The sequence below is a fragment of the Lithobates pipiens genome, unplaced genomic scaffold (genome assembly GCF_037356315.1).
Source record: "Lithobates pipiens isolate NorthernLeopardFrog02 unplaced genomic scaffold, aLitPip1_a1.2 Scaffold_10, whole genome shotgun sequence".
In the NCBI taxonomy this organism is placed as follows: domain Eukaryota; kingdom Metazoa; phylum Chordata; class Amphibia; order Anura; family Ranidae; genus Lithobates; species Lithobates pipiens.
Window position 1 is genome coordinate 1354875 of NW_027507686.1, and position 22029 is coordinate 1376903.

General features: G+C 48.4%; 1 protein-coding gene and 1 long non-coding RNA gene across 4 annotated transcripts; both read right to left on the minus strand.

Moving 5' to 3' along the window:
• Nucleotides 1-229: 229 nt before the first annotated feature.
• LOC143926775 (uncharacterized) lies at nt 230-6682 on the minus strand. The gene is made up of 2 exons (XR_013262146.1): nt 4741-6682; nt 230-4658 (listed from the first exon to the last, which is right to left on the minus strand). It is a non-coding gene; the product is annotated as an uncharacterized LOC143926775 (long non-coding RNA).
• A 211-nt stretch (nt 6683-6893) lies between these two features.
• Nucleotides 6894-21894, minus strand: RNF166 (ring finger protein 166). 3 transcript variants are annotated; one of them, XM_077450837.1, is made up of 6 exons: nt 18986-19042; nt 17598-17754; nt 15852-15964; nt 14194-14308; nt 11350-11457; nt 6894-7471 (listed from the first exon to the last, which is right to left on the minus strand). In XM_077450837.1, the coding sequence occupies exons 2-6, from the start codon at nt 17688-17690 to the stop codon at nt 7406-7408; spliced, it is 495 nt and encodes a 164-aa protein (XP_077306963.1). In that variant the 5' UTR covers nt 17691-17754; nt 18986-19042; the 3' UTR covers nt 6894-7405. The 3 variants fall into 3 exon arrangements, with proteins under 3 accessions (XP_077306963.1, XP_077306959.1, XP_077306954.1); XM_077450833.1 differs by having other exon boundaries at nt 18951-19038; XM_077450828.1 differs by lacking the exon at nt 18986-19042 and adding an exon at nt 21518-21894 and having other exon boundaries at nt 6895-7471.
• Nucleotides 21895-22029: the final 135 nt, after the last annotated feature.

The following is a 22029-nucleotide window of genomic DNA, read 5'->3' on the forward strand; positions in this document are numbered from 1 at the left end:
GGAGAGACGTTCGATGTCGGGGGTACATACAATGGAGAGACGTTCGATGTCGGGGGGTACATACAAGGAGAGACGTTCGATGTCGGGGGGTACATACAAGGAGAGACGTTCGATGTCGGGGTAGTCGGTCACATCACAAGAATCTCATGGTTTCCGCCTTCCTCGCTGTGGCGGGACGATTCGCACCTTCAGGTGACATTCCAGAAAACAAAAGACTGCGGGACACGTGTGGAATGAAACTGCATTTTACTGAGAAAAATGGTTTTGCTACAAATACATAATAAATTGTTTTTACTTCCAAAAAACATTATTTATCATCAAAACTTCTAGAATTCAGCAAAATAAAAACGAGGAACAGAGACACGTGAAAACACGACATCGACAGACGACACACACATGTGCAATTCTTCCTACACCCCGCCCAGCAAAATACAAGAAACATTCTGCCCCTCCCACCACCTCCCCAGACCCTCCCACCTCCCCTTCAGACACGCCCCCAAATATTCCCATACAATATCGGGGGGCATTAAAGTGACCTATGTGGGTAACAGAGACATGTCTGTGCTCCGCCTCGCCAGGTTCCGGTACAATAGAATAGTCAGGCTTTGCATTGCTTGTCCTGGGAATGAACACTTTACGTTACATTAGAAATAAAAACACAGAAATCAATGTACAGCGATCCTCCCCCATCACACCACCACCCAGAAACAGTCCCTCACTGTGACATCACATGTCCCCGCCTCCAAATGTCCAGCCATTTGTATGACATCACATGTCCCCGCCCACCAATGTCCAGCCATTTGTATGACATCATATGTCCCCGCCCCTGATGTCCAGCCATTAATGTAAAGAATTGTGTGACATCACATGTCCCCGCCCCCAATGTCCAGCCATTTAAAAGGATTGTAAATGATTGTGTGACATAAAAAATCCTCCCCCCTGGAAAGCATTCTATGCTACCCCAGGACCCCCAGAGGCATGTTCGGGGTAATTGACTGGGATTAAAGTGAACCCATTATCTACATGTTTGAGAAATGAAGACCTAAAGGACCTGCTGACACAGATGGCTTTTACTACTGAAATGGTGGCCCCCACATACTGGCACCCGGGGTGTAGAAGGACAGGAGTCCTCAGGATCTGATCAGCTTCCTCTCCTGAGAGATCCTGGGGGGAGGGGTCATCTCATAGGGGCCATTCTCATATCTCAGGTGATTTCTTTACCTTCCCGACTCCTATATCCTCACCACAAGACTCTCTCTAGTAGTGTATAATGGTCAATGTGATGCAGACCCCCCCCTCCCCCCAACAAAGTTTCCCATTAAATCCCCTCCCCCTCACCTATTGTGAATGGAGAGACCACTATGAAGACCGTGAGGGAAGGGAGAGGAAATATGCAGATAAAATCACAACATACAATAAAAACATAAAAAAGTAAAAAAACTAAAAATTGCCTCGTAAATGAGACAGAGAAGTGACTCATCTAAGCGGGCGGCCACAGTGAATGGACTTCACTGAGCCGCGCACTTACCTCATCTACACTGGTACCAAAACCCCAAAGACCCGTAAAACCCTCCGAAATATAAATAAAAATACTGATTGTCCCTCCGAGCAGCTAAAAACTTTTTTCCTTTATTCGTCTGACCTCTCCAGACTCCCGGATCTCATCGTCCAATGAGGAAATTCCGAGGTTTCCTGCTCTGGGACATCATCCCATATCTCATTATCCAATAAGGAAATTCCGAGGTCTCCCGCCCCGGATCTCGTCGTCCAATGAGGGGATTCCGAGGTCTCCCGCCCCGGATCTCATCTTCCGAGGTCTCACGCCCTCCGGATTCTCATTATCCAATGAGGAGAATCAAAAGGTCTCCCTCTCCGAGATATCACCCCGGATCTCATCATCCAATGATATTCAGAGGTCTCCCTCCCCAGATCTCATTGTCCAATGAGGCGATTCCAAGGTCTCCTGCCCCGGGATATAATTTCCTTGCTGCACTCTCCAGAATACCCCCCCCCCCCCCCCAAAAAAAAAAAAAAAAAAAAAAAAAAAGAGCGAGAACAAAAAGGTGAATGAGATCCTTTAGTAATAGGTGACCCCGGTGTACAGCACTAAGGAATGGGGGGGGGGGGGACACTGTGCTCCCCTAGATATAAAACACAATAAGTGGCTCAGAGAGGTCTGTCAGCAGCCTTCCCAATGGCTTTAGCCCTCATTCACATTGGAGCGATTTGACAGGTCAATCGCATGATAAGTCGCAGCCTATTACCAGTACCCATCAGAAGTGACGTTCCGTCACCGCCATCTTCTACAGCAAGCCTACAGTCAGAAGGGGGCAAGCAGACATCTTGTTACACCCACCAGAGTTTTGTATTTCACACCCATCTTTACCAGTAAGCTGACCTTATATAGAGATATACGGGATTCGGAAGTCTGGCTGCTTTGATGTTGATTTATAAAAGCAGCGGCGAGCCTTCTGATCTCACAGGTTTGCGGATTGTATAATTGAACATCAAAACAGGAAACAGATTTCCAAATCCGGATTTCTTTCAAGTCGGACCCGAAGTCACACGGAAATGTGGCTTTCAAATCACACGATTTCAGATGAAGTCGCACGACTTCAAAGTAGAGTTCAGTGTGAATGAGGCCTAAAGGCCAACTCCGCCTCTCTCTCACATGTGACACGTTCAGACTTGTAGTTCTCGATGGAGAGCGGTGATCAGACAGGGAGCTAGAAAAAGAGCGGGAGAGTCTGGCATTGCACCCACCATCCACTCATCCTGGGTGCAATGCTCTGCAGACTCTCCTGTACAAAAATATAAAAGCAATTTTTTTTCCCCCTGCGTTTATTAAAAGTGAACCTAGGTGGGCGGCAACACCTTCCCTGGAGAGAATGCCCCTCTAGAGGCACATCCTTCAGCATTACTGGAGGGAGCCCAGAGCAGCAGCATTTGCTTCAGGAAAGATATTTCACGGCCTCTATTACTATTAAGCCATTTATATGAACATCTGAGCACAGGTCCACGTGTACAAAGAATTATGCATGATGTCACAGCTGCCCGCCCCATGAAAATGCCGGTTCCCTGGCTGCCATGCTGACCCAATGGCTTCAACGCTTTCTGAAGCGCTGACCCAGAACTAAGATGAGGAGCCAGGCTTCATTCTGACCTTCCTGATCTGCCTCCCTCTTCAGTGAAGCCAAGGACAGCCATAGGAGGCCACCAATGGCAGCCCAGTACAGGTTCCCATAGACTGTGTACAATGAGATCGGTCACCGACTTCTGACAGCAGATACTTGGACATTTACAAATCGTTAAAGACAGAGAAATCCGCCCTCCCTCCTTCAGCCGTACCCGGCGTGGAATATTCCACCCTAATATGGTACAAAATAAAAAAAAAAAGTCTTCTTTCCTTGTGTGGTTTTGATGTTCCATAAAAATACTATTGTTACCAATCACAGACATTGCGCTCTGAAGAATCGGGTGGTTTGTACATGAACCTCTTCACTTATATTTACACTAGAAAATAGCAAAGCTACACAATAATGAAGTAAAAATGTGGAAACCAGTTATGAGAAAAGCCAGTAGAAAAGTACCACCTTTCATCTCTGGGGGGCGTAGTAGCAATGCAGGATATTGGGGACCTGGAAGAACCTCACACAGGTATAGAGCCTGAGATTGTTGGTGAGCAGATTTCACCCAGCTCTCCACCTGTGAAGGTTCTGTACACCTCCCCCATCACTCTGAGGTTGTGTATACACTAAGTACTGAACATTATCAGCCTGTTCTGAAATAAGAACTGCCTGTGTTGTCTATAGCAAACCAAACACCCCCTTTATATTATTATTATTATTTCCCAGCCTTATTCAAGAGAGAATGTGATTGGAGCACAAAGTCCTCTATGGGTGCTGCTATAAATGAGACCGAGTACAGAGAAACAAGTGGGCTGCCTTGGCTAAACTCCTAAAAATGCTAGTTACCTGGATGTGTGCCATACTATGAGGAGAAAAAAAGGGAACCCGTGATATCGATGGGTCCTAAAAATGGGGCATGTGGAGTCCTGAGCACCCTATTGATGAGGAGACTGGAATTAGCACCGGTGTCTGATCAGGTCAAATATTTTATAAAAGACAGAAGGGTAACCCGACGCGTTTCAAGGATCTGCGTTGCCCTCTGCAGGGCTGACTGATGTGTGCGACATGAAATCAGGAGAAGAGAACACCAAGAAGCTCCAGTAAACACCAATGTAATGGATGATCAGCCACAGTGACCGCAGGAACACTGATCTGCAAGAACAAAATAACTTTCTGATCCAGAAGCTGGATGGTATGGGACAAGCCGAGACCCATACTATGAGTCACGCCGAGCAACCACAGCAAAGGTAAACCCTCGGGGTTGGGGCTTCCATATTTGCTTCAGAGCAGTATTGAAAAATGTTCCTCAGCCACTGGATCTGTACAGGAGACACCCAACCTGTACAGGACACAACCAACCCCGTACAGAACACGCCCGACTCGGTACAGTCAACCCCGTACAGAACACGCCCGACCCCGTAAAGGAGACACCCAACTCCATATAGGAAACCCCATACAGAAAATGCCCAACCCACCTGTACAGCCAACCCCGTACAGAACACGCCCGACCCCGTACAGGAGATGCCTAACCTGTACAGAACACGCCCGACCCCGTACAGGAGATGCCTGACCTGTACAGAACACGCCCGACCCCGTACAGGAGATGCCTGACCTGTACAGAACACGCCCGACCCCGTACAGGAGATGCCAAACCCCGTAAAGTACATGCCGGACCCCTTACAGGAGACAAGCAACTAACATTGTTTAAAGAAGATTCTAGCAATAGCTACATGTTACCAAAATACAGCTGTAATAATAAGCTTGTATGCAGTAAAAACAAAATTGTGTGCGAGATTTGTAAACAATGGTGTAGCACTCTTTGTGCCAAAAATGTGCTGTCGCTCACAGCAACCAATCAGAATTGGCCAAGATTATAGTACCGCCTACAAAAAAGTTTATATATCATCCAATGAAGATATATAAAAGGGAGGGTATCAGATTCTTGTAAAGGTCAGACAACACAGGGGGGAAGATTTACTAAAACTAGAGAGCGCAGAATCCGGTGCAGCTCTACACAGTTACCAATCAGCTTCCAGGTTTTATCAAAGCTTCATTGAAGAAGCTGAAGTTAGAAGCTGATTGGCTCCCATGCACCCTATTCTGCACTCTCTAGTTCTAGTAAATCTGTCCAATGAGCACACCCCAGGCTATGAAATCACCTGCAATGCTCCAATAAGATCCATGGTGAGTACCAGAGAAGCCAATCACCCAGAGATGAAAGGAGGGCAGCGGCAGTACCAAGTGTAATCATAAGGGGGCGCTATACGCTGAGCTCATGGCTGGAAATGTCAGGACCTTTACGTGGTCCTTGTTAGACCTCATGCACACCGGCGGGCTGACAGCCTCACATTCTGGGCTTTTCCAGAGCCTGGGGGAGGGGCACAGGTCCAGCATCCAGCCCTGAAGCTTGTCAAGATCAAGACTGAAATACGCGGCGGGCGGCTTCTGTAGCGGTGATTGGGGGGCGACATGCCCTGAACACAGGAACTCTTGTCCCTCACTGTGATTTCCTATCAGTACAGCACCCAGCTGCTGCGCATTTCAGTCATTGATCTGTAGGCAGCGGGTCTGAACACCCCACCTCAACCTCCTCCTAGGTGCCTGAAAATACCACAATTTAATGCCGACGGGCTAAGCTGCCCTGTGCATGTAGCCTTAAAGTATATATAACCAGCAGCCTGTGTACCCATCCCCCATCTGAATACAGCCGTACCATACCTGCTTCAAGGTGGAATCTTCACAGAATTTATTCAGAGAAACCAAATTCTATCCCATCCTATTCTATCCTTACTATTCTATTCTTTCCTATTCTATCTGGCAGCCTTATTTGTGCGATTTTCATGCCACATGAATTGAGTTACATGACATTTCTTATCTCATGTCAGGCACCGCCTTCTTCTGCCTGTAAACATGCCTATTGTCAGTTGGGATTCTATCTTTGGCTTGGAAATGTCTGGCAAGGCGGCACGGCTGACAAGTCAGGAAAGAGTAACAAATTCTAATATTAATAATAAGCCTATAGAATGACAGGATGGATGAGCGGACCCCGACATGCTGAGGACGGGCCCCAGAGGTCCTTTCTTTAACCCTAAATCTACTACAAGGCTGACCCCGGAGGGAGACATGTTGACAACGACTAGGAGGGTTATAAAGTGAGTTCTGATTGGTCTGTCTGGGTTATTGCACTTTGTTGAATAAGGCTTAGTGTTCTTCGAGTGTGGCCATCGGCTTCCTACAGTGCGGTCTACATACTGATCTAATCAGCCACCGCATCGTCCTGGCCCGTCACCCCTACTACTACCCCCCGCTATCCGTCACCCCTACTACTACTACTACTACTACCCCCCACTATCAGTCATCCCTACTACTATCCCCCACCCCGTCATCCCTACTACTACCCCCTGCTATCAGTCACCCCTACTACTACCTCCCCACTATCCGTCACCCCTACTACTACCTCCCCACTATCCGTCACCCCTACTACTACCTCCCCACTATCCGTCACCCCTACTACTACCTCCCCACTATCCGTCACCCCTACTACTACCTCCCCACTATCCGTCACCCCTACTACTACCTCCCCACTATCCGTCACCCCTACTACTACCTCCCCACTATCCGTCACCCCTACTACTACCCCCCACTATCCGTCACCCCTACTACTACCCCCCACTATCCGTCACCCCTACTACTACCTCCCCACTATCCGTCACCCCTACTACTACCTCCCCACTATCCGTCACCCCTACTACTACCTCCCCACTATCCGTCACCCCTACTACTACCTCCCCACTATCCATCACCCCTACTACTAGTACCCCCCACCCCATCATCCTTACTACTACCCCTCAATATCTGTCACCCCTACTACTAGTATCCCCACCCCATCATCCCCACTATCCGTCAGCCCCACTACCGTCTCCCGCCCCGTCAGCCCCACTACCAGGTGCGTTTTATAGGTACATCAGAGTTCCTTATTCTATTAAATAAAACTCGCACACTTTGGAAATAGAATCCGCAGTACCACACATGAAGGAGGAATTGTTCAGCCCCTGACCCTTTTCCCTTCACAATTGCACTCTATGACATCTCCGGCCTTTTTTTTACTTTTGTAATTCTTAAAAGATTCCACCTTACTAATAGTAATAACACTAGTAAAATAAAAAGGCATGGGGGAGGGGGGTTGAGGGGAGTGATTAGCTAGTTTTGGAAGGAATGTACAAGCCTCGGCTGTGGTGACAACACCGAGAAGGGAAAACTTGCGCCTAAAAGGATCTTCAGTTCTCTGACAGCGAGAGGGCCAGCGCCGCTTGTAATGCCGCTTCCTCATCGATGCTGTAATCCTGAAAAACACAAACATGACACTAAATACGGCTTCTCTACAGCTCATCTAATAAACATCTCATTCCTAACGCAAGGCCTGAACCATGGAAGCCCCGCCCACACACCGCAGGCAGAGGCACCAGTATGGCCGGCCGTCTCCAAGCTGACGAATTCATTTTACTCATTTTTGTTCTATGCCTTGCACTGCATCTGTGTGGAGGCGGCCATCTTGGTAGAGGCGGGCTTTGCTTCCTCATGTCAGAGCCTCCAGTAAGGAGAACATTGGGCAGCACAGTAGTCACATCACTGCAGTGCGGTCTACATACTGATCTAATCAGCCACTGCATCGTCCTACCCTGTCAGATCTCCCAGACACCAGCAGGCAGCAATGCCATAGAACTCATACTGCAGATATACAGCTCTGAGGGGGGGGCAGGGAGCACACTGTGTCAGGGCTGGGCTCAGCCCTTCCTTCTCTGAGCTGGCAACTGCTAATTGCCAGCTCCTATCTCTCCACAGCGACTCACCTGTTGATGATCCTGCTCGTCAGTCCTGCCTAATTAAGCCGTCCAGCACAAGTGATCTCTGCCTTCGCCTTGGTCAACATCACAGAGACTTTCTCCTACGTTCCCTTTAAAGATTTGCTTGGCTGACATCCCTTCTGGCTCCAGATCCTACTTGCTGTTCTGCTATACTGATTCCTGGCTTCCTGACTTTCTGGCTTGTCTGACTATCCATTCCGGTTACCAAACTTTGGCTACGTTTGTTACTTACTTTGTTATTTACTTTTATTATTAAACAAGTGTGATTTAACTGTACTTCTGTCTCGGTGGAGGAGGGAAGGGGAGGGAGAAAGGAAGAGAAGAAGGGAAGGGAGGAAGGGAAGGGAAGCTGTATGCATCAGTTTCCGCAGAACAAGAAAGTGAAGAATATGCAGCGAAGGTAAAGCAATTACAATGTATACACTGTAGCTGACCAATCAGGGACAGTTTCTTTTATTAGCATAGAGCTTCACTTTAAAAAAAAAAAAAAGAAGATCAGCTCTTTCATTACGAATTATACATTTTCAACCTTTCAAGGAGAAGTACGGGGAAAGCTGGTTTGGCTGTACTCCTCCTGTGTACCTTCTGCAGTCCTGTGACCCATTTTCAGCAGACAGAGAGGCCTGAAGCCGGCTGATGTCACAGAGCAGGTCCAGGCTCGGGCAAGTTCATGACAATGAAGTCGGGGTCCACCCACATGCTTGGGCCAGCACCGGACTCAGCCTCTCAGAGAGCCTAAGCCGGCCCCTTCCACAGCTTAGCGCTCCAGTGAGGGGGTGGGGGGGGGGTTAGAGCAGACAGCGGTGACTGACAATGACCAGCTGTCTGCTCCAGGAGCTCTGAGAACCCAGCTATTGGTGGGATTTGAGGTCTTAGAGCCGACGGGGGACAGATGCCAGACTTCTCTTTAAGGCTGGGTTCACAATTCACAATAGCAGGAGACCGACTGGCTCTCTATGGGGCCGGTTCACACCTCTCTGCAGCGGTTCCGGGGCGTCTTTTGGTCCATTTTTGATGCAAATTCAGCCCAAAAAGTGGGCTGAAATTGTACCTTAACCGGTGAACTAGGACGCACCGGACCCAAGGCCCCACCCCCCCCCCGGCCGGTATGAGCCGCATGCGGTTCCATATGTGAACCCAGCCTTGGAACTTCAGTCAGAAAGTGAAGCCCTGCGAGATGACATCAGGCCGGCCCCTTCTGCAGGTCTAGTTATGCAAATCATGAAATATAATAAATGTCTACACTGTGTACAATCCGGGAATACTCGCTCTCACCTCGCTCTGCACATGCTCAGTTGTTCTCCAGTTTTAGGCACTGCTGAGATTGTAGAGGCCGATCTGCTGACAGCCTTGAAGTGGAATGAAACCCTCCTATCCTTTACAGCCAAGGAAGCTGCTTCTGTTTGATCTGCAGTTGTCATGGTGCTGCACATGTGATCAGTTATGACTCCGGCTATTTGATGGTTTGGCTGAGGACACAAATGCGACAGCAATCCCGGCATTCCAGGAATGTGACTATTTTTTGAAACCGTTAAATCGATGGGCTTATTTCCGGTGCTCAGCAGCTCTGGGCTTCAGCAAAATGGCCGCCTCCAGCAAGAAGAAACAGAAGCGATGCTGGAGGCAATGTACAGCACACACTGATGTTAGTAGCAGGATTATTAATGTGGAATGATGTTCCCGACTAAAGATCGTTATTTTATATCACGTTATTATTGGTAAAGTTTCACTTTAAGTGGGGGGAGGGGGAATAAAGCAATATGATGTGTTACATTTATGAATAATAATTACCATTCAAAGGAGGAAGGGTCAGCTTTGCATTTACAGCGCTTTGAAAAAGTATTCACACCCCCTGAAGTTCCCCACATGTGATGTTACAACCAAAAACATAAATGTATTTTATTGGGATTTTATGTGATGGACCAACACAAAGTGTCACATAATTGTGAAGTGGAAGGAAAATGATAAATGATACAAATAAATATGTGAAAAGTGTGGGGGGAGGGGCATTTGTATGGCGCCCCCTTTACTCTGATACCCCTAACTAAAATCTAGGGGAACCAATTTCCTTCAGAAGTCTCCTAATTAGGAAATAGAGTCCACCTGTGTGTCATTTAATCTCAGTATAAATACAGCTGTTCTGTGAAGCCCTCAGAGGTTTGTTAGAGGACCTTAGTGAACAAACAGCATCATGAAGGCCAAGGAACACTCCAGACAGGTCAGGGATAAAGTTGTGGAGAAGTATAAAGCAGGGTTGGGTTATAATAAAATCTCCCAAGCTTTGACCATCTCACGGAGTTCTGTTCAATCCATCATGGGAAAATGGAAAGAGTATGGCACAACCGCAAACCTACCAAGACACGGCCGTCCAGCTAAACTGACCGGGCCGGGCAAGGAGAGCATTCATCAGAGAAGAGCCAAGAGGTCCATGGTAACTCTGGAGGAGCTGCAGAGATCCACAGCTCAGGGGGGAGAATCTGTCCACAGGACAACTATTAGTCGTCTCTCCACAAATCTGCCCTTTATGGAAGAGTGACAAGAAGAAAGACATTGGAGAAAGAAAGTCATAAGAAGTCCTGTTTGTAGTTTGTGAGAAGCCATGTGGGGGAGGGGGCAGCAAACATGTGGAAGAAGGTGATCTGGTCAGAGGAGACCAAAATTCAACTTTATGGCCTAAAAGCAAAACGCTATGTGTGGCGGAAAACTAACACTGCCCATCCCCCGAACACACCATCCCCACCGTGAGACATGGTGGTGGCAGCTTCATGTGGTGGGGATGGTTTTCTTCAGCAGGGACAGGGAAGCTGGTCAGAGCTGATGGGAAGATGGATGGAGCTACAATGGAATGTTTTAGATCAAAGCCTATTCATGTGTTAGAATGGCCCAGTCACAGTCCAGACCTAAATCTCATTGAGAATCTGTGGCAAGACTTGAAAATTGCTGATCACAGACGCTCTCCATCCAATCTGACAGAGCTTGAGATATTTTACAAAGAAGAAGAATGGGCAGAAATGTCCTCTCTAGATGTGCAAAGCTGGTAGAGACACCCCCAAAAAAACTTGTAGAGAAAGGGGGGTTCTACAAAGTATTGACTCCGGGGGGCGCCATACAAATGCCCCTCCCCCACACTTTTCACATATTTATTTGTATCATTTATCATTTTCTTTCCACTTCACAATTATGTGACACTTTGTGTTGGTGCATCACATAAAATCCCAATAAAATACATTTATGTTTCTGGTTGTAACAAAATGTGGGGAATGTCAAGGGGTATGAATACTTTTGCAAGGGACTGTATGGCCCGTCACATGATGTAGCATTAAAAAGCCCCAAAAAAGTTGTAAAGCGTTACATACCACAAATGTGTCATAGGAGAATTTATGCCGGTGGAGAAGATGCTGAAGAAAATTGGCACTCTTATAGCTGGGGTCCCCCCACGGCATGGCTGAACAGATGGGGCACACCTGGAAGTGAACATGGAGTGTGAGGAGCATGCAGTGTTGTCACCATACAGAGGTTCAGGGATTTAGATACAGTGCAGTCACCGCTCCACAGCCCACCAAGAAACAGTACATTGCTGACAAGTTTCATTGTAGCCTCCTGTATATACAGAGCATCCGCAAAGTATTCACAGAGCTTCACTTTTTCCACATTTTGTTATGTTACAGCCTTAGTCCAAAATGAATTCATTATTTTCCTTGAACTTCTACAAAAAATCCCCCATAATGACAACATGAGAGAAGTTTGTTTGGAATCTTTGCACATTTATTAAAAAAAAATAAAAAAATAAAAATCCCATGTACATACAAAATCTGACAAAAGTAAGTACACCCCTCAGTGACATTTGTGTAAATCTTTTCATGTGACAACACTGAAGAAATGACACTTTGCTACAATGTAAAGTAGTGAGTCTACAGCTTGTATAACAGTAAATATTTGCATTGGGCCCAATCTGGACATTTTCACTTAGGGGTGTACTGACTTTTGTTGCCAGCGGTTTAGACATTAATGGCTGTGTGTTGAGTTATTTGGAGGGGACAGGAAATTTACACTGTTATACAAGCTGTACACTCACTACTTTACATTGTAGACAAGTGTCATTTCTTCAGTGTTGTCACATGAAAAGAGAGAAGAAAAGATTTACACAAATGTCACTGAGGGGAGTACTTACTTTTGTCACATACTGTATATACACATCTTTTTATCATAATTATGGATTTGTATGAGATTATCCAATTACGATTTGCCACTTTACAAGTATTTTGTGTGCAAACCACCTGCATTTATTGTACACGTATAATCCAGACTCCACCCCCCAATCGCTGTGGGGGATGGTAACATTGCAGCTGGTTGTGTATATAGGAATAGTGAATAGGACAGCGGGTCATTCGCTACCCTGGCTCTGAGAAAGAGGGTTCGCCCTCGAAACTTGGCAGCCATTTCTGGACGCCTCCTGGTCTTCTGGCAGTACTGATGGACTTGATTAGACCTTCAGGCAGTTGATGTCACTTGCTATAACATGCGTTTACGTCATTCGTGTTTGGGAGTATATTTGCAGTTTTTAGCGTGGAATACATTTTATTGAGGTAATGCGCTAGGTCGGTGTGCTCTTTTTGTTTTTTTGAGTCTGAGGATGCACATTATTCTGAGAGGGCAGGAAGACCATTGGTGCCAAGAAGGGATTTTGCACCGTGTACCCCTCCTGGGATAACCACTGTGAGCACAGGAGAAGGTTTGTTTGGGTCCCCTCAGAAGCCTGGCTAAGAAACTCCTCGTTCGCAGTCCCCATGTCCTGACTTATTGCCAGGACTTCCACCCAGCACTGCACAACTGAAAGCCAATGGTTTCCACATCCTAGCAATAAGATTGGACACGGGGGCTGCCAACTAGGAGTTTATTAGCCAGGCTTCTGAGGGGACCCAAAATGGCCTACATGTAAAAGCACAACATTAACTAGGCTTAACCGATACCAGAAATGAGTGCGTGCAAACGCTCCGATGCTCGATCCGAAACCTGGACAGTCAGGATGATCAGTGCAGCGGTCACCGATCTCCCTGTGTGGCTTTCAATAAAGCAACTAAAAGAAGCTTCTCCTCCTCTCCAATCCACCCCCCCCCCCCCCGCCCCCCCCACCAGCCCCCTCTGGGTTTTCAGCTGCATTATTGAAAGCCCCTCCATGTCCCCCTCTGTGCTCTCCTCTGGTTCCCCCCACCCCCCGTCGTCCTCCCTTTGCTCCTCCACTTCCCCCATTTCCTTCACCAAGAGCTCCTCCCTCTGCTCCTCCGTTCCCCCTGTGTCCTTTATGCGCTCCTCTGGTTCCCCCGTGTGCTCCTCCATGCGCTCCTCCCTTTGCTCCTCCAGTTCCCCCGTATCCTCCTCCGTGTGCTCCTCCCTCTGCTCCTCCGGTTCCCCCGTGTCCTCCTCCGTGTGCTCCTCCCTCTGCTCCTCCGGTTCCCCCGTGTCCTCCTCCGTGTGCTCCTCCGGTTCTCCCGTGTCCTCCTCCGTGTGCTCCTCCCTTTCCACCCCATGTCCTCCTCTATGTGCTCCTCCCTCCCCCCCCCCCCCCGTGTTCTCCTCCGTGTGCTCCTCTGCCCTCCCCTGTCACAGATCTTTCAGTATGGATAGCAGAGGAAGGAGCCGGTATGCATATCATTTATCATCTCCTTCACTGAACAGACAGAGTCATTGACTCTGTCCATTCATAACTGAGCATCGTAAACGGTTTCCTCTGCTTCAGTTTATGAATGGAGAGGAGCCTCTGTCTCCTCTCCATTCAACTTCAGTGCAGCTGAGGCTGCTGGGAAAGGGACTGGGGAATCTCTGTCCTCAGTTACTTTCCCTGTCTCAAACATATAAAAAAAAAAAAAATAATAATAATTGTAAAAACTTTTAAAAAACTACTGACAGTCCATGCCTCATCAGTGCCACTGTCACATGACAAGAAAAAAAAAAAAAAAAAAAAAAAAAAAAAAAAAAGAAGAAGAAGTATTGGTAATTGGTATCAGCGAGTACTTGAATAAAAGTATCAGTACTCGGTCTTACAAAAAGTGATACTGGTGCAACCCTAAAATTAACCGCTTCAGGTCTGGAAAATTCCCCCTCCCCCTTGTGACCAGGCAATTTTTTGCAATACGTCATTGCGCTACTTTAAAGCGTTTGTTAACAAATAACAAAAAAATAAAAGCCACACACTGACATACCACTTTGTTGGGGTCACTCCGGTGGTTCTCCATACAATGTTTCACAAGCTCCTGCTGGTCCAGGTTCCGGGCCCCACAGTAAGGACACACAAAGGTGGACCGGTTTGGAATATTACTGTGATAAAAAAAATAAAAAAAATATATGACAAACTTGTTTTCTCTACGGGAAGGGAAACGATCTCCAGCTCTACGGGAAGGGAAATGATGAACTACAAAACACGTAAATCTGTAAAGGAAAACAAACATGAAAATGGGATTGAGATCTACCTGGAAGGACGATCATTGTGTAAGGAAAATTAAAGTTTCAATTTAAATAAAAACCTAAAGAGACTTCATGGCTGCCACTGCAGAGCCCTCCATAGAAATACCGCTTCCCTGGCTGTCATGCTGATCCGCTGGCCTCACTAGGTTACACTGCTGACTCTGTACAGGCATGCAGGTCAGGAATTCTAATACCAATTGTCTCTAAACTGAAAAGAGAAAGTCCTGGGGACCCTGAATCAGCATGACAGCCAGGCCAGGAACATTTTCAAAGGGTGTCAGCAGGTGCAGCTCACATACTAAGGCCGGCCAAAGACGAGTCAAAAACCCAACCAAACCTCTTGGTCGTTAGTTTTTACCATCATCAGAGTGCCAGCTGTGACACGCGATTTTCATGCTGCAATCCAAAGTGCCCGATCCAACATGCTGGATTATGTTTAGAAAAACAAAACGATGGCACAATCGTATGCCCCATTTTCAGTCTTTGATCGACAGAGGAAAAAACAAGTTGACTATAATAATCTCCTAACAAACCTCCAACTGAATCCACGCCTCCCCTAATCCCATCCAATCCACGCCTCCCCTAATCCCATCCAATCCACGCCTCCCCTAATCCCATCCAATCCACATCTCACTGATCCCTCCAATCCACATCTCCCCAATCCATCCAAACCACGCCTTTTCTACTCTGCACAGACAATGACTAGACCTGGACAGCCGCATGCAGTGTGACATTTATGGCTCTATATCAGCCTTCATTATGTAATATATGCCATCGGTTCTGGAGGTGCAGTTGGCTAATGGGGTAAAAAAGGAATGATTTACATGACTCTGCCCACTGTGCTGGAATGATTTCTGTGATATGTGATGGAATAAGACATGGCAACAGCTTCTGTTTTTGAGGCTACAGAAGGCTGTACTGTGAGAACCAGAGATACTGGAGTGAGAGGAACCCAGGAATACACTGGAGATCACGGCCATCACAGAATATAAAATAAATAAATATGCATTCAGATTTGATCTCTCATGTTTATTCCTACAGCAATAAGTGGGGAAAATCCAACCTTGCCGATCAATCCCTCCCAGACATGGCTCCGACCAATCAGAAGAGACAATGTTGAGATGTGGTGGAGGGAAATGACAGCTCTCTAGGTGCTGAGACTTGGTGACGGAGATAAAGAATTCCCAGCATTCCCTATTCTGGATCACACACAGGAAACGGACAGGTTTTATTAGTGACAAGGAACCCCCCCCAGGGGCGGAGACCTTCCACCAATTATCAGACTAGGTTAGAATGTCATCTCAATATATGAGAATCTGTCATCCAATCCTGATAAGAGTTCTCTCTGTATAATGGAGGTCTGGAATGTACTAGAATATGCGGATGGGATCGGTACCTGGGAATGGGCTGAGACGTAGGGACTACTGGAACAAACTTTGGACAGTTGGCCATCTGTTCCTGCACCTTGGCACACGAGGAAATGTGGGATCTCATCTTTGCGAGAGTTACCTGTGCAGGAAACACATCATACAATCAGCACATACACAGTGCAAGAAGATGAAAGATTTACTTCTGGGGTGAGGTGACTGACATCATAAACTTCCATCTCCAACTAGACCTTCCGGTTATCCCGGAGTTGTTACTTTTAGGGGGTAAATGATGATGATCAGAGGCCTAGACATACCAAACTGCTAATCTTTTACCTATTGTTCTATGGCAAGAGAGATTGTCCTTAGTGGAATCCCCGCTCCCCTCCTCCGTAGTCTCGTGGCACTTCCTATGTATATAATGACATACATCAGCAGGAATTGCCCTAAGAAATGTGAGCGGGCGTGGCGGCCATGGACTGCACGGGGAAGGATGCCCATTGTTTCCTCCTCCTATGTGGTGAGACAAAGCTATTCATGACCAGAAGATAAATTGGGGTTGTAAAGGTTCAGGGTTTAAAAAAAATAAAAAAACACTTCCCTCCTCTATGCAGCTGGTTTTGCACAGAGCGCTCCTGGCTCCTCCTCCTCTGGGGTCCCTCAGCGGTGCTCCTGGCTCCTCCTCCTCTGGGGTCCCTCAGAGGTGCTCCTGGCTCCTCCTCCTCTGGGGTCCCTCAGAGGTGCTCCTGGCTCCTCCTCCTCTGGGGTCCCTCAGAGGTGCTCCTGGCTCCTCCTCCTCTGGGGTCCCTCAGCGGTGCTCCTGGCTCCTCCTCCTCTGGGGTCCCTCAGCGGTGCTCCTCCTCCTCTGGGGTCCCTCAGCGGTGCTCCTGGCCCCTCCTCTTCTGGTGTCCCTCAGTGGCGCTCCTCCTCTTCTGGTGTCCCTCAGCGGCGTTCCTGGCTCCCCCTCTTCTGGTGTCCCTCAGCGGCGCTCCTGGCTCCTCCTCTTCTTGTTTGCCCTGTCAGAGAAGCGCTCTCCTTCATGGACACCCGTGCAGGTGACAATCTTTGGATTTGATGGACAGCAGTGGGAGCCAATGGCTGTGCTGCTATCAATCTATCCAATCAGGACACCGGGCAGAGCTAGTGTGCTTGTTCCCGTCATGGGAAACAATGGGGGGCTCGGGGGGGGGGGGGGGGGGAATGCTGAGTGGCAGAGGGTTTTTCACCTTAATGCAAACCCCGAGGCTTTACAACCCTTTGAGGCCGGGCTCACACTAGTCCTGTTCACAAGGGAACATCTGCCAATCAGATGCGTTCCCATTGAAGAGATTATGTATTAAAAAAAAAAAAAAAAAGGGGAAAGTTTACCGCACTAACAAAACCAAAATATACTAATAAAGTGAGCAGTAACTCTAAGGTGAGAAAGACAAAATAATAATAAATTCAGCAGGAGCTGCGCTATTCAATGAACCTGTGAAATAGTGAGTTGATCTCAATGAGAGATCCAGTACTGAAGATTATGTGCCTGCAATTCGCAGCGCACGGCCTAGAAAATGCACGTTTTTTGTGCGGGTGAAACGCACACATGTGAACCAGACACACTGAAAAGAACATATTTTCAAATGTTCTGCGACTAGGATGCGGTGCAAGCCACATCCAATTCACATGTGTGAACTGGGCCTTAAGCTGTACAAAGAGCAGAGAGGTGAGTGTGGAAGAATAAGAGACGACGTCCTCCACATGTACACCTACCAGCCCCGGACTACATGACCTACCTTCTTACTGCAGCCTCTGCAGGGAGCTTTATATGAAGAGAGCTGTTTGTCTACATTGGAAGCTTTGTCCACCTTCTTTGGGTCGAAAGGCATGCGACAGAGCGGGCAGAGAGGAGACGACACCTGGAGACACGGCTGCAAACATTCTCCACAGAACCTGCAAGAGAAGCACAGCTGGGTCATCAACCGACCGAAGACGACTCCGCAGAAAGATGGCAACATGGCGGCGGCACCCCCCCCCCCCCCATCCCCCCAATAAACGGCACGCTACATGGTGTAGGAGGGGTTCAGGACTGCACTTTTGAGTGGAAATTTTACTGCGACAGAGGGGGCTGGCTGTGCAGAATCACACTTCTCCAGGAAGGGGGCGCACCGGCCAGTGCTGCGATTCGTCACGGCATGTGCCAATCACCAGGTCCCAACCAGTGAGTGACCGCCGACACCCGGTGATAGGCTCCGACCTTCCCCAAACATCTGTGTGAATGTAAACAAGGCTGAGCTGTGATCAGTGACCGGAATCTGCTAAGGAATGAGAACCGCCAGATCCCCAGAAACACACATTTAACCCCTTCCCAGCCAGTGTCATCAGTACAGTGACAGTGTATAGTATTATCACTGTATTAGTGTCACTGGTGATGCCAGATTGACCGCCGCACTATTGCAGGGCGGATAATTTAATAAATAAAAATTCCACTATATATCCTATAGATAATATAACTTTCACACAAACCCATCAATAAACACTTATTGGGATTATTTTTTTTCCTAAAGACATGGAGCAGAAAATATTTTGGGCAAAATTTATTAAGAAATGTTTTTACTGGAAGTTTCAAAAAAAAAAAAAAAGCATAAATATATTTATATATAATAATAATTATATAATCAATTTCTTCAAAATTTCCAATCTTTTTTCATTTATATAACAAAAAAACTTACACCCCCCCCCCCCCACACCAAGATCAGAGATCAGAAATCTTGATTTGTGTGAATATAAATGTCATTTGTGTCAGTGTTGCACAACGGTGCAATTACTAGGTAAAGTAGCGCAATGGCGAATAGCAAAAAATGCCCAGGTCATGAAGGGGGGTGGGGAACCTTCCAGAGGGGAAGGGGTTAATCTTTGTTATTGTTCCAGTTTAACTACTTTCTGCGCAGGCCGATTCTGAGTTTTATCTCAAACAAATCAGTATTTTTTAGAAGAATCCCCAAACATTACATATAGCAGAGAACCTAGACTAGAGAATAAATTGGTGGGTGTGTGATTTTCTATGTTGCAGGGTATTTAGGCACACATTCTTTAGGGGGGAATCCTATTTATATAAAAAGATGGCATTACGCCGATTAAATAGATACCCAACACGTCACGCTGTACAGTTCTGCACACTCACGGAACGACAATAAAATCTCCATCTCCGACGGGTTACTCGTTTGTACAGGTCACCGGCTCAGAGTCACAGGAGGCCTGCTGTTCAGATTATTAGATAAATTCACAATCAGTAATGTGTAAATAACACTTCCAAGTATGTACTACCGCTTACACAGATCACAGTACCCCTCCCCCCAGACAATGCCCCCATCTCCTTCTCTCTCCAGAAGGGCGGCGCCTTCTTTAGTCATTTATCATCCAAGGTCACCATCTACTTCTTGGACTGAGATGTCACCTCAGAGATGATGCAATCATGTGTTGTCTGTGTAGCTCTAGGATGATGTTCACAAATCTGACACAGATCAGCCCCTGCTGCCGTCTTATCCTCCAATCTGATAATCGGGAACATGAGACTGAGTAAATGCTTCTTGCAGCTTGCAGCAGAGTGATGATATTATCTAAGCCTGGGAGGTCATGCTGCATATTGTGAGAAGTGATGAATGCAGACAAGGGAGGACACTGGAGGTCAGATGTAGGCTCAGTATAGAGGTCACCAGAGCGGCGGTGGCAATGAAGGGGGGGAGGGGGAAGGTTTCCAGTGCACAGGTGACTTCCCAGACGCTCCACCCACACCCCAAGTGCTAATCCAATCAGTGGGGGAAATCAGACGGCATAGACTCGTCACCATCTCTGGAGCCCCGCCCCCTGGACCCTCCTTCCAAGGAGGAGGAGCCAGAAGCGCCAGCGGGGGGGGGGGGGGGACCCGAGAGGGAGCCAGGAGCGCCAGCGGGGGGGGGGGGGGGGGACCCGAGAGGGAGCCAGGAGCGCCAGCGGGGGGGGGGACCCGAGAGGGAGCCAGGAGCGCCAGCGGGGGGGGGGGGACCCGAGAGGGAGCCAGGAGCGCCAGCGGGGGGGGGGGGGGGACCCGAGAGGGAGCCAGGAGCGCCAGCGGGGGGGGGGGGGGACCCGAGAAGGAGCCAGGAGCGCCAGCGGGGGGGACCCGAGAAGGAGCCAGGAGCGCCAGCGGGGGGACCCGAGAAGGAGCCAGGAGCGCCAGCGGGGGGGACCCGAGAAGGAGCCAGGAGCGCCAGCGGGGGGGACCCGAGAAGGAGCCAGGAGCGCCAGCGGGGGGGACCCGAGAAGGAGCCAGGAGCGCCAGCGGGGGGGGACCCGAGAAGGAGGGGGGTTGGGACCACTCAGTGAAATTCCATTACAGAGAAGTTTGGACACATCCTTATATACTCAGTTCTCCCCCGGGGGGGGCCTCAGACAGAAACCAGGAGACGGAGGTCTCAGGAGGACCCCAATCCTAAGGGAAGAGGTGGACCGGCCCATGGAGCGGGACGCTGCAAATAAAGATAAGGGAGCCCAGGAGAGGCGGAGCACAGTCACAGGGAGTGCTGCCAACAAGGGAGCCAGGCAGCTCGGTATTTTGTGCACAACGTATGTAAGACTGATGTACATGTGACCGCTCTATTTATTGGGTGGCCACGCCCTGAAATACAGTATTGGACTGGACCAAATCATTGCAAATACGCCTACTGCTTGGGTTTAGGGCTGAAACAACTAATCGATTATGAAATTAATCGATTACTATTTTCATAATCGATTAATCGGCCAGTAACATAATGGGGTTAACAAAAAACTAAAATTAGCCCTTTATAGTACAAAAAAAAAGCAAATTGCTACTGTAAATATTACTTTCACTGTCCCATAGTAAAAAATTAGCCCCTTACAGTAGCGATTATTTGCTCTTTTTGTACTAATTTTAGTTTTTTTTAACCCCATTATGTTACTAAATATCTCAGGCCCGGGTCACACCTCTGTGTTTTTTGGTGCTATTTGTAGAAACGCACTACAGTCCATTTCCATGGTTTCCTATGGGACACCTTCACATCCAGGATTTTTTCAGCTGCTTCGTATTTGGAAAAGACGAGGACTTTTTTTTTTTTTTTAATACTTCAATGGAGAAGCTGCAGAAAAGCAACGTAATAATGTGTTTTTGCAGCAATTTGTGTTTTTGAATCTGCCCAACAACAAATTGGCCAAAAAAAATATGTAAAAATGCAAATTGCAGCAAAATTACCATTTTTTGTTATTAACCGATTATTCGATTAATCGAAACAATATATGGGCCAACTAATCGATTATGAAAATAATCATTAGTTGCAGCCCCACTTGGGTTTACCCCTCCCCCCATATTAACCCCTTCCCGGCCCCCCTTTCTGGGTTCCCCTATTAACCCCTTCCTCTTTCCCCTCCCCCCTTTCAGTCTGTCCCATCCCCCGGTCGGTGTGGCCCCCCGTGTCCCCTCCCCCGGTCGGTGTGGCCCCCCGTGTCCCCTCCCCCGGTCGGTGGGGCCCCCGTGTCCCCTCCTCCGGTCGGTGGGGCCCCCCTGTCCCCTCCCCCGGTCTGTGGGGCCCCCCTGTCCCCTCCCCCGATCTGTGGGGCCCCCGTGTCCCCTCCCCCGGTCTGTGGGGCCCCCGTGTCCCCTCCCCCGGTCTGTGTGGCCCCCGTGTCCCCTCCACCGGTCAGTGGGGCCCCCGGCACTCACGTGTGTCCGCAGCTCCCTATGGCCACAGGCTTGTGGTAAACCTCCAGACAGATGGGACAGCCGTATTGGGTCTCCAGGCTGTCGGCGGAGGACGGGACGGCCGGGTTCTGGTGGTGTTGGTGTTGCCGGTGTTGGGCTGAGGCCACCAGATTGCGGAACATTGCCATGACCGCCGCGGCTCCGTCACCTCAGCGGCTGCAGCAGGACATAAACACTACACGTCATCACCCCGGGCCCGCTGACGTCACGGCGCGGCGACACGCGTCACCATGGAGATCCGCCAGGCCTGTCCGTCCTTCCTGAGCGGAGAATGAGAGGATGGCGGTCCTTCTCCGCGGGAATGGCGGACACGGGAGCTCAATACACCCTAACAGTCCTCCCAATCCCCTCATACATGGCTATTTCCCACCTCACTGAGGCGCGGCCGCCATCTTATCTAAGGGCAAACCTCGCTTTATTTTACAACCTTTACAGACCTCTGAGGAGAGCTGCAGGCTGGAAATAAAGAATAA

Coding starts and splice junctions, on each gene's coding strand:
- RNF166 (XM_077450828.1), bottom strand. CDS start 21,684: ATGGCAATGTTCCGCAATCTGGTGGCCTCAGCCCAACACCGGCAACAC. Junction 14,309..15,851: donor ACGTCTCAGCCCATTCCCAG/GTACCGATCCCA, acceptor TTTTTATCACAG/TAATATTCCAAACCGGTCCA. Junction 11,458..14,193: donor GGAGTGACCCCAACAAAGTG/GTATGTCAGTGT, acceptor GTTCACTTCCAG/GTGTGCCCCATCTGTTCAGC.